This window comes from Lepidochelys kempii, chromosome 8 (assembly GCF_965140285.1).
Source record: "Lepidochelys kempii isolate rLepKem1 chromosome 8, rLepKem1.hap1, whole genome shotgun sequence".
In the NCBI taxonomy this organism is placed as follows: domain Eukaryota; kingdom Metazoa; phylum Chordata; order Testudines; family Cheloniidae; genus Lepidochelys; species Lepidochelys kempii.
This window is the reverse complement of record NC_136387.1, coordinates 47,188,273-47,200,970: the sequence shown is the minus strand read 5'-3', so window position 1 is coordinate 47,200,970 and position 12,698 is coordinate 47,188,273. Positions and strand designations below refer to the sequence as shown.

Sequence of the window (12,698 nt, the reverse complement as noted above, 5' to 3'; positions counted from 1 at the left end):
GCACCTTGGATACTTTTCTGGGCTGTTTATACCATAGTGCTTTGGTGGCCATGCAGTGGCTGGCATTGAGCGCCATCTTCTGGCTACTCTCTGACCTCAGACATTTTATGAATATAAAGAATGAAATCAAACAATGTAAGCAAACCAACTTCCTACAGCCCCAAGCCCTTTTACCTGTGACACTCTTTTTTTTAAATGGAGCTTTTTACTGACACAACATCCTCATATCTTATACAAAAAAGACTAATAATACACATTTCCAGAATGTAAGCAGCAATCTCAAACCATTTTATTAATCAGTCACATAGAGCACAGCACATATTAGATTAAAATCAGCCACAACTGTGTAATCATAAATACATTAAATACATAACTTAGTCAAAACCATACTGATAATATAAAACCTAAGCAGATTATATTCATTATATATAAAGATCTTCTTAAGCTGCCAGTTTATATTTAAATAATATACTGACATGAAAACCATAAAAGGGTACCTCTGATTGACTGAGCTGTGACAATTTATATCAGGTGAAGCTCTGCCCCCAAATATTCAGTCCCACAGAACTGCTTCTTACAAAAACATCAGCCACTAAAATATGACCTCAGGTCTTTCCATTGGACTATTGTGTATACAATGTTACCAAACGCAATATTCATGAAGGTGTCAAAAAGAACAGCTTGTAAGTTATAAAGGGCCTTTTCCTGAATCGTTGAAATTAACGGGAGTTTTGCCATCAGTGTTAATGAGACCAGGATCAGACCCCAAAGGTCTGTACATTGTTTATTTATATACAAGGTATTTGACTTCTATCTAGTATTATGTTATGTTCTTATGTTCAGACACACATGAATGCACATACAGACCTTTAATCATGTCTGTCCCTAAATGACAGATAAGTTTAAAGGAATAAGTACACAGAAGGTCTGTAGTCACTACCTTTTGAGTTATACAACAGGCTATTTTATCTGAACAGAGTAGATGTCACATACTTTTTGCAGAACATATATGATCCTGAACTCTAGGGCTAATATCCTACAGCAGTTCTATGATTTACAAACAGTACAGAATTATATGCAGAAGGAAGTACACAAGAAACTAAATATATATTTATATAGATTACAATACTTAATCCCATGGGGATGAAATTGTTTCAGGTCTACCTGCTGCATTGACGAACCAGAGTGCCTGGCATAATTACTAACTCTGATAGTGCTCCCATTAGCAGTGGTTTAAAGTTACAATATAAAAACTCACTAGGAATTGCAGCAAAACACCCTGACCATAGTGTTACAGGCAGATTTATTAACTGTGACATATTGTTACAGTACATTTACTTCAACAATTACCAGTGAACCAAATCAATGGTTTGTAAGGCAATTCCATAAATATTTCCCATTCTAACTATTTTGCTTTAAAAAATGTAACCTATGTGTTTCCATGGGAGAGAACTCCAACTGTGTATATTGCAAAGTGTTCACTCCACCCTGGTACCTACAGACTGACCCCAGAGGAGTCCAGCCTCTCCCACAGACAGCAGCTTATTTTGTCCCCATCCAGAGAATGAACAGAGATCTCCCAATCACTGTAGCTGTACACTGACTGGACCCATGTAGTCTCTTGGTAAACGGCTAGGGTTTTACCCACAGCTTGCTTGTCTTCAGTGGCAGAACCAGATGACTGAGCCTGGTATCTAGTAGCAAGATCCGAGGCTAATCATCTTGTCAGCAAGATGTATCAACAACTGGCCACTTGTTGAGGACTGCATAGCTCCATTTCCTGAGAGGCTCTGAGGCATCAGTGAAGATAGCTTCAATTCCTGCAGAGATAACAGATTTCCTTTTTAAAACAGGAAGATACAGGCACAGATTTGTATTCCCTTATTCCAAAGCTGTTTTGCATCTGGCGAATAGCCACAATGTAAAGGAGTTTCTATTATTTCCTAAGGCTGGGCACAGACCCTAACACAATAATTCTTTAGTCATAGGAATGGCCATCGCTGAATTGATTAATCTGTCAATCTCTCGGTACTTTTATGGCCTCATCACCACAGCATGTATGCTAAGTGTCCCATGGTAAGTAAGGGGTTAATCTTATTGCTGGAAATACACAGCAGTTAAAGGTCATTCTAAAGATCAGTGCGTTCTATGTTTGTTTGTGTTTTAAAAAGGAAACTAAATTATGAGTGTAAACATCTCACATATCTTACCGGAGTCACTTGGCGTTAGATTAGATGACCAGTGCTTTGGAAGGTATGTTCTGAATTGAGACTCTGGCAGCTGCTGTAAGATATAGAGGAGAGGGATTTATATACAACTGTTCTGTACATCAGTGTGATGTTAGCAAAGAATGATTGCAATGCTTCTCATGTGGTTTTTTAAATACAACGTACCTGGCAGGAGTAAATTTCTTTGCTGCAAGAGAAAAAAATAATATCATTAGCATTCTGGAGATGACCATCCCCATCTTGCATGCTATTTATTCCATTGTTTTGTTGGAGAATTACCCCACTGATTTAACAACAGAAATATGTTATAGACTGAGCCGAGCTACCACCACCTCTTCTCCATAACCCTTCTGACTTGTAATGGCCTTAGGCCTGGAAGCTGTTCCCCAAACTGCTATAGCCCGTGAGCAGAGCAACTTGTTACACCTAGGCCTCTAGGACCAGCCCCTCTGCTCACGGGCTATGAGAAATCTCCCTGTGAGAATTTCTCCCTGTGAGAAATCAGTACTTACTAGTAGAACTGAACAGGTATCTCAATGAACGCTCCACATATATTTGCCTAACTAACACAGTGTATTAATCTCTTAGGGTGCCTTAGTATCTCTCTTGTGTTCATGTTCCATTCATAGTCTAACAAACACGTTGATTGTCAGGAAAATTAACAGAAATAATGAGTCTTAAGTGAATATTAGGGAATATTCCTGGGAAGCAAATTCTCATCTTGTAAATGTAAGTCATTTAATTGGAAACCTCATTTTATTTCAGGAAAATGAAAGATACCATGTGACTGATTTGTACAATGAAAACTAATTAGCATTGCTCATGTTTTGAATATCAAATGCTTGTAACAAACTGTTTGTGAGCAAACTGCAGAGCAGGAAAGTATTCAGCAAATAATTTTTAAAGTACAGATCAATCAAAAATGGCATAAACTGCTTTTGCACTACTTGTGAGAAGAAAGAGAGGCTCCATTTGACAAATAAACGATTCGCTCTGAATTATTTGTTTAGCTCTGCAGTCATTATTGTTTCTATAGATATCTGTTTCTATAACAGTCATTATTCATATCTCTAGAAACAAGGTGGTCCAATAAAAGACATTATTTCACCCACCTTGTCTCTCTAATATATTGGGACCAGCACGGCTACAACAACACTGCAAATGCCCTATCTGGCATACTGAGCAATAGCGGTTGGAGGCACCAGTGTTATTTCTGGTTGATGTCCTCCTGGCTGATCCCTGGTCAGTTCTCCTGCCAATAACTTCTAATGATTAAAACTGGTTGAAAAACATATTTTATTTTCTGCAACAGTGTTCAAGGAACATGAAAATTCTTCATTTTTGTTGAATTTGGGGAGATTTTTGTCAAAAACCTGAAAATGGAATATTTCGAGGGAAATTTGAAAAATTTCAACAAAAATGGGGATTTTCTCACTGAAGTTTCCACTTTTTTTCTTTCTGAAAAATTTCCAACCAGTTCTACAGAGGGTGCAAATAAAGAGATGAACCTGGGACAGTATCTCACCTTTCCTTCGAAGGCGCTTTACAAGCCAAATGAGGAATGATGCTGTCGACAAGAGCGAGGCTCCGGTGGCTGCTATTCCAACAGAGACGTAACTGAGCAGTTCTTCAGGCACTTGGGGAGCTAGGAGGGCAAAGAAGATCCTATGAGATCAGGAGGAATGCACAGTCTCTGAAGTGCTTTCTGCTTGTTCCATTTCCATTCAGTCCTATTGCAAGCAGGAGGACAGCTGCTTATTTCCTTTGGTTTCTCACACTGAGTGGTGGCTCCTGCTTGTAAGCAGGAAAGCCTCTGCATATGCCAAATAATGCCAGAAAGCTTTATGCTGAAAATAGTCCCATCTAACTGGTAGCAGGTTAGTGAGGATGGAATTCTGCAGGGTCCCTCGTTACTTTGAAAGGATATTTTGGGTCAGATTTTGATATCTTTACTCCCACTGAGTAATGTCTGACTCCTTGCGCAGTCCCACTGAAATCAATGAATTTACTCAAGGAGTAACGTATGACACAATGTGAGGAAAGGTATCTTAGGGACGATAGGTGGGATTTTTGAAAATGCTCAGTGTGGCCCATTGTTGCTCCTATTGCAATCAGTGATACAACTCCCATTGACTTGAATAAGAGCAGAGTAAAGCCAAGGTGGAACATTTTTTTTAAATCCCACTCATAATTTACAACCACTTATAGAAGTGAGCTATTTGGTTCTAGCCTGAAAATATGTCAGTTATGAGGTATTTAGAGCTGGCAAAAAAAATTCTGTCTAAATGCTTTTTTTTTTTTAATTGGGTTTTTGTCTCAATGAAAAGTTTCACAGAAATTGTCTGCTTTTCTTGAAAATTTTCAGTTTTTCAATGGAAAGCCAAAAACTCAGAAACATTTTCAGCTGAAAACCAAAAAATGTCAATTTCTGAGTTTTTGGGGTTTTTAACAAAAAGTCAAATATTTTCAGTGGGAAAAAATATATCTGACCGGAGCTAGAAATGACAAAAGTCTTTCTTGTTGCATCCCATCCTTCCCTACATCCTTGTCTAATAACAAGGCCAGGCCTCTTCAGCATCGCTAGTCACAAGTAAAAACACACATACAAAATACCTTCGCACGTTGGCTGACTTGCAGTCCAGTTCCCTGCAGCGCTGCACTGAAGTACTTTAGAACCGTTAAGTAACCATCCCCCTGTACAGTTAAACTCGCAAACTGTGCTGTATGCAAAATCCCCAAAAGGGTGTGAACAATTCATGGAGCCCTTCTCAGAGGGTATCAGGGTTTCACACTGTGCAACTGAAATACAAAAACACATACAAACGGTTAACGAAGACTCTAAGAAATGTCCAAAACTGGGTCCCACTATTGGTGCTAGTAAATGTGCACCAAATTTCACCATCTGCATTTTGTTTCTGGGATAAATGTCCTTGCAGTGAGTTTTTCCTAAAATATATTAGACTTCAGCAAAGTAAAGGGCTGGTACTACTACTGTATCAAGCTAACTGGTTTTTTCGAATGTTCTGCACTTTAAGACTTCAGTAGCAATCACTTTAGATCAGATCCTCAGCTCATGCAAACTGGTGTAGCTCCATTGATTTCAATGGAGCTAGGTCAATCTGCACCAGCTCATGAGTTGGCCTTACTCTTGAATACACAGGGTTTGAGCTGTCATGCTTGTAACAGATACCTAGGCTCCTAAGCCTGACTTGATTATTTCAAAAGGACAAACACTTACCTTCACACTTTGGGAAGGGCTCTGACCATTCTCCCTGAGCTGTGCACTGAATCGTGGGTGATCCACTTAATCTGTAGCCCTCCTCACAACGGAACTCACAGGCCGAGTTGTGGGTGAATTCTGGATGACCGTCGGTACATTCCACAAAGCCATTTTCAGGCCCGTTCACTGCTTCACAGGTCACAGCTGAGACACACAGAGAGAACATCAGCGGTTAGTTTGGATGCCACAGGAGCACTCTACACAAGCAGTGAGAGCCCTGTGTACTGGGAAGGGCAATCATAAAGAAAGGTACCTTCGCATTCCGGCTGCTGTCCATCCCACTCTCCAGAAGCACCGCACTGCAGCCTGTCTGATCCCTTCAACACAAACCCTTCTTCACAGGCAAACTCACAGGTTGAATTCCACAGAAAGTTCGCAGAGGTGGGAGAGCACGTCAGGGAGCCATGAGCTGGAGCCTTTAAGCCATCACACTGCACAACTGCAAATCACATGGAATAGCATGGAGCTTAGTTTGGAGCAAAGTAAGAGAAAAACTTTTCTTCTGCAGGGTAACAGAATATACATTGATGGGAGCTGGGCGTTAGAGAGCAAAGCTATCTCCCTGCAGTCTAAGAAAGTGACTAGGAGCACTGGGATCCGTGAGTCTCAGGGGACTGGACATGGGATTTCGGGATGTCTCAGTATTTCCCAGCATGTAACTAAAATACAAATATATTCTTGTAAGACATATAAAAAAGCTCTAGGAAAGGTTCTAAATTATGCTCCATTACTGGTACTGACAGATGTGCATCAGACCCCTCTCCAAATCAGTCTGCATTTCAGATCTGAGGCAAATGATCTTTCAGAGATCTTTCTCTGAAGCACTTTAGAGTTCAGGCCTTTCTGAAAAAAGGTGCTGCGTGAATTTCAAGAGCTGATATTATCACTGTATCTAGCTGATTGGATTTGCAGAGCTTCTGCACTTGAAGCACTTGATAGGAATTGATTAATCTTAAATGCACAACATTCGCGGTATACAATCATGCTTCTTGGGGGTCTGCTGCTCACAAGCATTACTTCCCCTGTCTGCGCCTCATTTTCCACATCTCTAAAATGGGGACAATGACACTGACTTCTTTTGGAAAGTGCTTTCAGATCCACTGATGAGAAGTGCTGTTTAAGAGCTAGGTATTGTGTTATTATTAATGGATTATTTCAAAAAGGACAGAGACCTACCTTCACACTTTGGGAAGGGCTCTGACCATTCTCCCTGAGCTGTGCACTGAATCGTGGGCGATCCACTTAATCTGTAGCCCTCCTCACAACGGAACTCACAGGCCGAGTTGTGGGTGAATTCTGGATGACCGTCGGTACATTCCACAAAGCCATTTTCAGGTCCATTCACTGTTTCACAGGTCACAGCTGAAACACACAGAGAGAACACCAGTGGTTAGTTTGGATGCCACAGGAGCACTCTACACAAGCAGTGAGAGCCCTGTGTACTGGGAAGGGCAATCATAAAGAAAGGTACCTTCGCATTCCGGCTGCTGTCCATCCCACTCTCCAGAAACACCACACTGCAGCCTGTCTGATCCCTTCAACACAAACCCTTCTTCACAGGCAAACTCACAGGTTGAATTCCACAGAAAGTTCCCAGAAGCGGGAGAGCACATCAGGGAGCCATGAGCTGGAGCCTTTAAGCCATCACACTGCACAACTGCAAATCACATGGAATAGCATGGAGCTTAGTTTGGAGCAAAATAAGAGAAAAACTTTTCTTCTGCAGGGTAACAGAATATACATTGATGGGAGCTGGGCGTTAGAGAGCAAAGCTATCTCCCTGCAGTCTAAGAAAGTGACTAGGAGCGCTGGGATCCGTGAGTCTCAGGGGACTGGACATGGGATTTCGGGATGTCTCAGTATTTCCCAGCATGTAACTAAAATACAAATATATTCTTGTAAGATGTATAAAAAAGCTCTAGGAAAGGTTCTAAATTATGCTCCATTACTGGTACTGACAGATGTGCATCAGACCCCTCTCCAAATCAGTCTGCATTTCAGATCTGAGGCAAATGATCTTTCAGAGATCTTTCTCTGAAGCACTTTAGAGTTCAGGCCTTTCTGAAAAAAGGTGCTGCATGAATTTCAAGAGCTGATATTATCACTGTATCTAGCTGATTGGATTTGCAGAGCTTCTGCACTCGAAGCACTTGATAGGAATTGATTAATCTTAAATGCACAACATTCGCGGTATACAATCATGCTTCTTGGGGGTCTGCTGCTCACAAGCATTACTTCCCATGTCTGCGCCTCATTTTCCACATCTCTAAAATGGGGACAATGACACTGACTTCTTTTGGAAAGTGCTTTGAGATCCACTGACGAGAAGTGCTGTTTAAGAGCTAGGTATTGTGTTATTATTAATGGATTATTTCAAAAAGGTCAGAGACCTACCTTCACACTTTGGGAAGGGCTCTGACCATTCTCCCTGAGCTGTGCACTGAATCGTGGGCGATCCACTTAATCTGTAGCCCTCCTCACAACGGAACTCACAGGCCGAGTTGTGGGTGAATTCTGGATGACCGCCGGTACATTCCACAAAGCCATTTTCAGGTCCATTCACTGTTTCACAGGTCACAGCTGAGACACACAGAGAGAACATCAGCGGTTAGTTTGGATGCCACAGGAGCACTCTACACAAGCAGTGAGAGCCCTGTGTACTGGGAAGGGCAATCATAAAGAAAGGTACCTTCACATTCCGGCTGCTGTCCATCCCACTCTCCAGAAGCACCGCACTGCAGCCTGTCTGATCCCTTCAACACAAACCCTTCTTCACAGGCAAACTCACAGGTTGAATTCCACAGAAAGTTCGCAGAGGCGGGAGAGCACGTCAGGGAGCCATGAGCTGGAGCCTTTAAGCCATCACACTGCACAACTGCAAATCACATGGAATAGCATGGAGCTTAGTTTGGAGCAAAGTAAGAGAAAAACTTTTCTTTTGCATGGTAACAGAATATACATTGACAGGAGCTGAGTTTTAGAGAGCGAAGCTATCTCCCTACAGGTTAAGAAAGTGACCAGGGGCAGAGCAGTATAGCGTTATCTAGGGCAGGGTTATGGCAATGCCCCTTCCTGAACTGTACTTCTTCTGGGACAAAGGGAGGCCTGTAGGCTCCAGATCTGTCAATTTGGAACCCAATTCACTTTAAGAATTTAATTTTAAAATAGTGGGCCAGAGCCTCCATTGCTATAAAGGGGCAAAGCTTCATTGAAGTCAACAGAGCCATAAGGATTTATGCCAGTTGAGATCTGGCCTACAGTTCCTTGAGAATTTACCTGTACATGCTGGAGTGGGTGAAGACCAGTTCCCGGAAGAGGTACACCACACTGGTTCAAACCCAGTTGATTCATAGCCTTCTGCACACTGAACCTCGCAGGATGACTTGTAGCTGTAGTTCTGTAGTGGATGGCTGCACTCCAGGGTCCCTTGATCGGGTTCTTTTAATTGGTCGCAAGTCACAACTACAAAGGGACACAAGGAGGCCTACAGTCAGTGCCACTTTCTCAACAGCAAATGAAATAAACTAGCTAGACGTACTGAAAACTAGCTGACATGCACATCTCCCTGTTTGGAAGGCAGTAAGAATTAATCTTACCATACTGGCATTCAGGCCCATAGAATCCAGCATCACAGAGGCAGGTATGATTGTTAATGGTCTCCAGGCATTCACCACGTCCGCTGCAGGAAGACTGGTCACAGGAAGCTAGCAGGAAATTCAGCATGGTTATAAAACAAATCTATCCCCCTTTACTAGTTAATCTGTTAATTTGCAACACTTTACTTATCCAGGAGAAAACACACTCTGGATAATAAATACTTTGCAAAGTAAACAGAGGGTGAAGGTTATGCCATTTGAAATTACATTGATTTTGCATCACAGCATTTCAGAAACCAAGACAGTTGAACCTAGCCACTCACAAAAGTATTGCTGTGGCTGGAAACAGACTCAACTTATATCAAAAGTTAAATCACAAAAAGAACAATAGACTTTTACATGATATAATAAAGGCTCTAAGTTCTGCATGATTAGCTTGAAGCAAGCGAGTAGCCCCCAGTGGACTACTCACATGCTTAAAGTTAAACATAGTAACAATGTTTAATGCACATATATAGGTTAGTTAATAAACGTCCATTTTCTTATTATCATATAGGCTCTTTGGGATTGATTGAATTCTGTACCTGCGTAGCACAAGGCAACCTTCTCTTTGCTGCATCTTTCATCATTCCATTTGCCTGCATCCTTCGCTCTTTTGATGTAGATTTCAACACAGTCCTCGTCATTCTTTCTGTTGTTTGGTTCGTCCTTAGCCCAGTTTTTAGCCTCTTCTGTCAACCGTTTTTTTGTTCCAACCCAGGTCCACTCATTGTCAATCTTCCTGATTCCAATCCAGTAATAACTTGGATTGAAGGGTAAAAATGCATTCAGATGGACAATTTCCTCCTTATTCTGAATGGCAACCATATTTGTATAGTGTTTCCTACACCATTCCTCCGCAAGCTTATAGGTCATATTTTTTTCTGAATAGTGGTATGTCCAGCAATTGCCCTCCTCAAGCACCATAAGTCCTAGAAAGAGAAGATGCAGAGAAGTTGGTACCCTTTTACCTGCACTTCCTCTTCTGTTATTAAAGGCCATTTTTATCTCTTTATATTATTCTGCTTTACAAAGAGCACTTCCAGGAAGAATTAGAATCTATCTCTTTGAGAGAACTGATCAGAAAAAGAACTTCAGCAGCTGGAACTGCAATATATAGCACAGAGATATTTAAAAGTACAGAAAAATCCCAGAATGTTACAGAGAGAGAGAGAGACAGAGAGAGAGGAATGAAAACAGCACAGAAATTTAGCCCAAACATTCAAGGTGTCAGTGTCAAAATGCTCTTCCAAGAGCTAACAGAAATAAGGCTTTTGAATTAGGGATCCCACCTACATGCTATGTTTTGGATATAACTTCTACAGCAACCTAGACCCTATTGCTTTTTTCTAAAGAAGAATATATCTAGATCTCAGTGGATATTGCATATGTGCAGGTATTTGAGCCTGTGTAGGTAGTGGTTGCATTTTCTTTATACAACGTTACAATAGTCTCCCAAACAGACATGTCAATATCAAATGTAGGGTCTCCAGCTTGTCAAGGATGTGTCCAGTCATTGCCCACACTGGGTGGGTATGCTGCAAAGCCCCACGTATGGGCCCCTTTTGGCTTTGGCAGTTGAGAGAAGCAGCATGCCATCCCATCTAATGCTTTCTGTGCAAATCTGCCCTAAAGCCCTAAAGCTTAACCCAGCTACTGCACCCCCATTTACTTCAGAAGGAATCTGCGAGAAAACAGCAGTGCTGTTACTTCCAGTCTAACTTGTTTTCCACTCAGATACACACTCACTTACCGTAAGTGAGAACAGAGAGGAACCACAGGCCAACCATGTTTCTGGGGAACTTCTCTTCACTTTGCTCTTTGAAGAGATGGCTGCAAAAAACAAACATGCAGAATAATGGCACATGGTTTAAGCGCTGATATTAACTTATTGCAATACAATAATGCAATACAATGTTATTGTCTATAGCATCTTTCCTATATGTTATTTCACAAATCACTTTACGGGGTTAAACAGCAAGACTCTCCACTGGGCTAGTGTATTGTCTAAAGCAGATCTTAATGGAGGGGCAGACTGGAAATTCAAGTAACTTGTACAGGACATTTGTGTAGTGTTACTTCAGATCTGACTGAATCTGACAGATCTTAGCTGAGATCACTGACAATGGTCTCAGCTAAGATATTAATACCTTTGGAAGGATTCAATTTTATCAGTAAAAGTTGATAAACATTGATTTCAAGTAAGAAAAATGCTGCTTGATAACTTATTAGAGTTTGATTTAAGGATATTTATTTTGCATATTGTGACACAAGATATTGATAATTTGTGTTTTAACTGTTATAAAGCTTTAACTTTTTGAATCTCAATGTCCACTGTCATGAAATAATTATTGCCTGACTCACACAGACACACACACACCCCATAATTTCTGATGCCCCATAATTTCCCACAACTGTGAACATTTAAATTAATAAAAATTGGGGGGGAAATGCTTAAAAGCCATAATTTTGCACAACTGTGAAAATTTAAATCAATAAAAAAATCTTTAAAATGCTTAAAAATAAACTAAACTTTTTATTCATCAAAATTATACAAAAATAAAAACTGAATTCTGCCAAGCATGTATATGAAATACAACAAACCTACTTGAAAGGCTATTATACTTACAGATTGTGGCTGTGATGCCTGGTGCTATGTAGCAGCCTGGTAAAGATGTGTCTTCAGCGGCTGTTTTCCTTTGCTAAGTCACTGCAGAGGTTCTTATGCTAAGACTCAGTGGAGAGCTGTCAGTCAGTGTGTACCCGCTGTCTTCAGCTTGAAGCCTTTTTATTCCATCAGCTCCTACTTCCTAGAAATTCCAGTGACGTGGCTCAGAGGATATTTCCTAATAAGAAAGTGAAAAATTCCCCAGGAAAAGGTATATCCCTGATGCCAAAACTCACAAATACACAGTCATATGCTTTCCTCTCCCAGACACACACCAACACCATGATGAGGGTTTACTGTATCCCGGCTCATAGATTTTAATTCAGATTAACGCACAATTCCAGGATATCAAGAGAAAATAAATATTCAGACTCAACTAGTCTTAGTCTTAGATCCAACAGAGAATATAGACTGTGCTGATCCCAGTCCTCATCAAATTATTTCAATGACCAAAGCAAAATTATTGGGGCGACAAGGTATTTCTTGTACACAATGTGCACTTAACAATCAGACTTTCCACAATCATTACAAGGCACTGGGCTAGGACTCAGGAAATCTGAGTTCAATTTCTGGCCCTGCTACCGACTCCTATGTGATCTTGGTCAAGTCACTTAAGTCTTGATCAGTTCCATTGAAATCAATGGGAATCTTCCCACTGACCTCAATTAGTGTTGGATCAGGGTCTTAATTTCTCTGTGCCCCAGTTCCCCATCTATAAATTGGAATAATCATCCTTTCTTTCTCCCAGCCTTTCCCTGTCTTGCCTATTTAAATTGTAAGCTCTTCAGGCCAGGAACTGTCTCTCACTATGTGTATATAGTTCTTAATGTAATGGGGTTCTGAACTCATCTGGGATCTCTAAGTGGTATTATAACAAAAATTAATAA

At 40.8% G+C, this 12,698-nt stretch overlaps 1 protein-coding gene across 3 annotated transcripts; it reads right to left on the bottom strand.

Moving 5' to 3' along the window:
- Positions 1-254: 254 nt before the first annotated feature.
- SELE (selectin E) lies at positions 255-11,989 on the bottom strand. Of its 3 annotated transcripts, XM_073356372.2 has the most exons (16): positions 11,773-11,989; positions 10,897-10,976; positions 9,689-10,075; positions 9,105-9,212; positions 8,785-8,970; positions 8,198-8,383; positions 7,903-8,088; positions 6,980-7,165; positions 6,685-6,870; positions 5,762-5,947; positions 5,467-5,652; positions 4,842-5,027; positions 3,754-3,873; positions 2,394-2,415; positions 2,211-2,283; positions 255-1,820 (listed from the first exon to the last, which is right to left on the bottom strand). In XM_073356372.2, the coding sequence occupies exons 2-15, from the start codon at positions 10,931-10,933 to the stop codon at positions 2,226-2,228; spliced, it is 2,220 nt and encodes a 739-aa protein (XP_073212473.1). In that variant the 5' UTR covers positions 10,934-10,976; positions 11,773-11,989; the 3' UTR covers positions 255-1,820; positions 2,211-2,225. The 3 variants fall into 3 exon arrangements, with proteins under 3 accessions (XP_073212473.1, XP_073212472.1, XP_073212474.1); XM_073356371.2 differs by lacking the exons at positions 255-1,820; positions 2,211-2,283; positions 2,394-2,415 and having other exon boundaries at positions 2,463-3,873; XM_073356373.2 differs by lacking the exons at positions 255-1,820; positions 2,211-2,283; positions 2,394-2,415 and having other exon boundaries at positions 3,811-3,958.
- Positions 11,990-12,698: the final 709 nt, after the last annotated feature.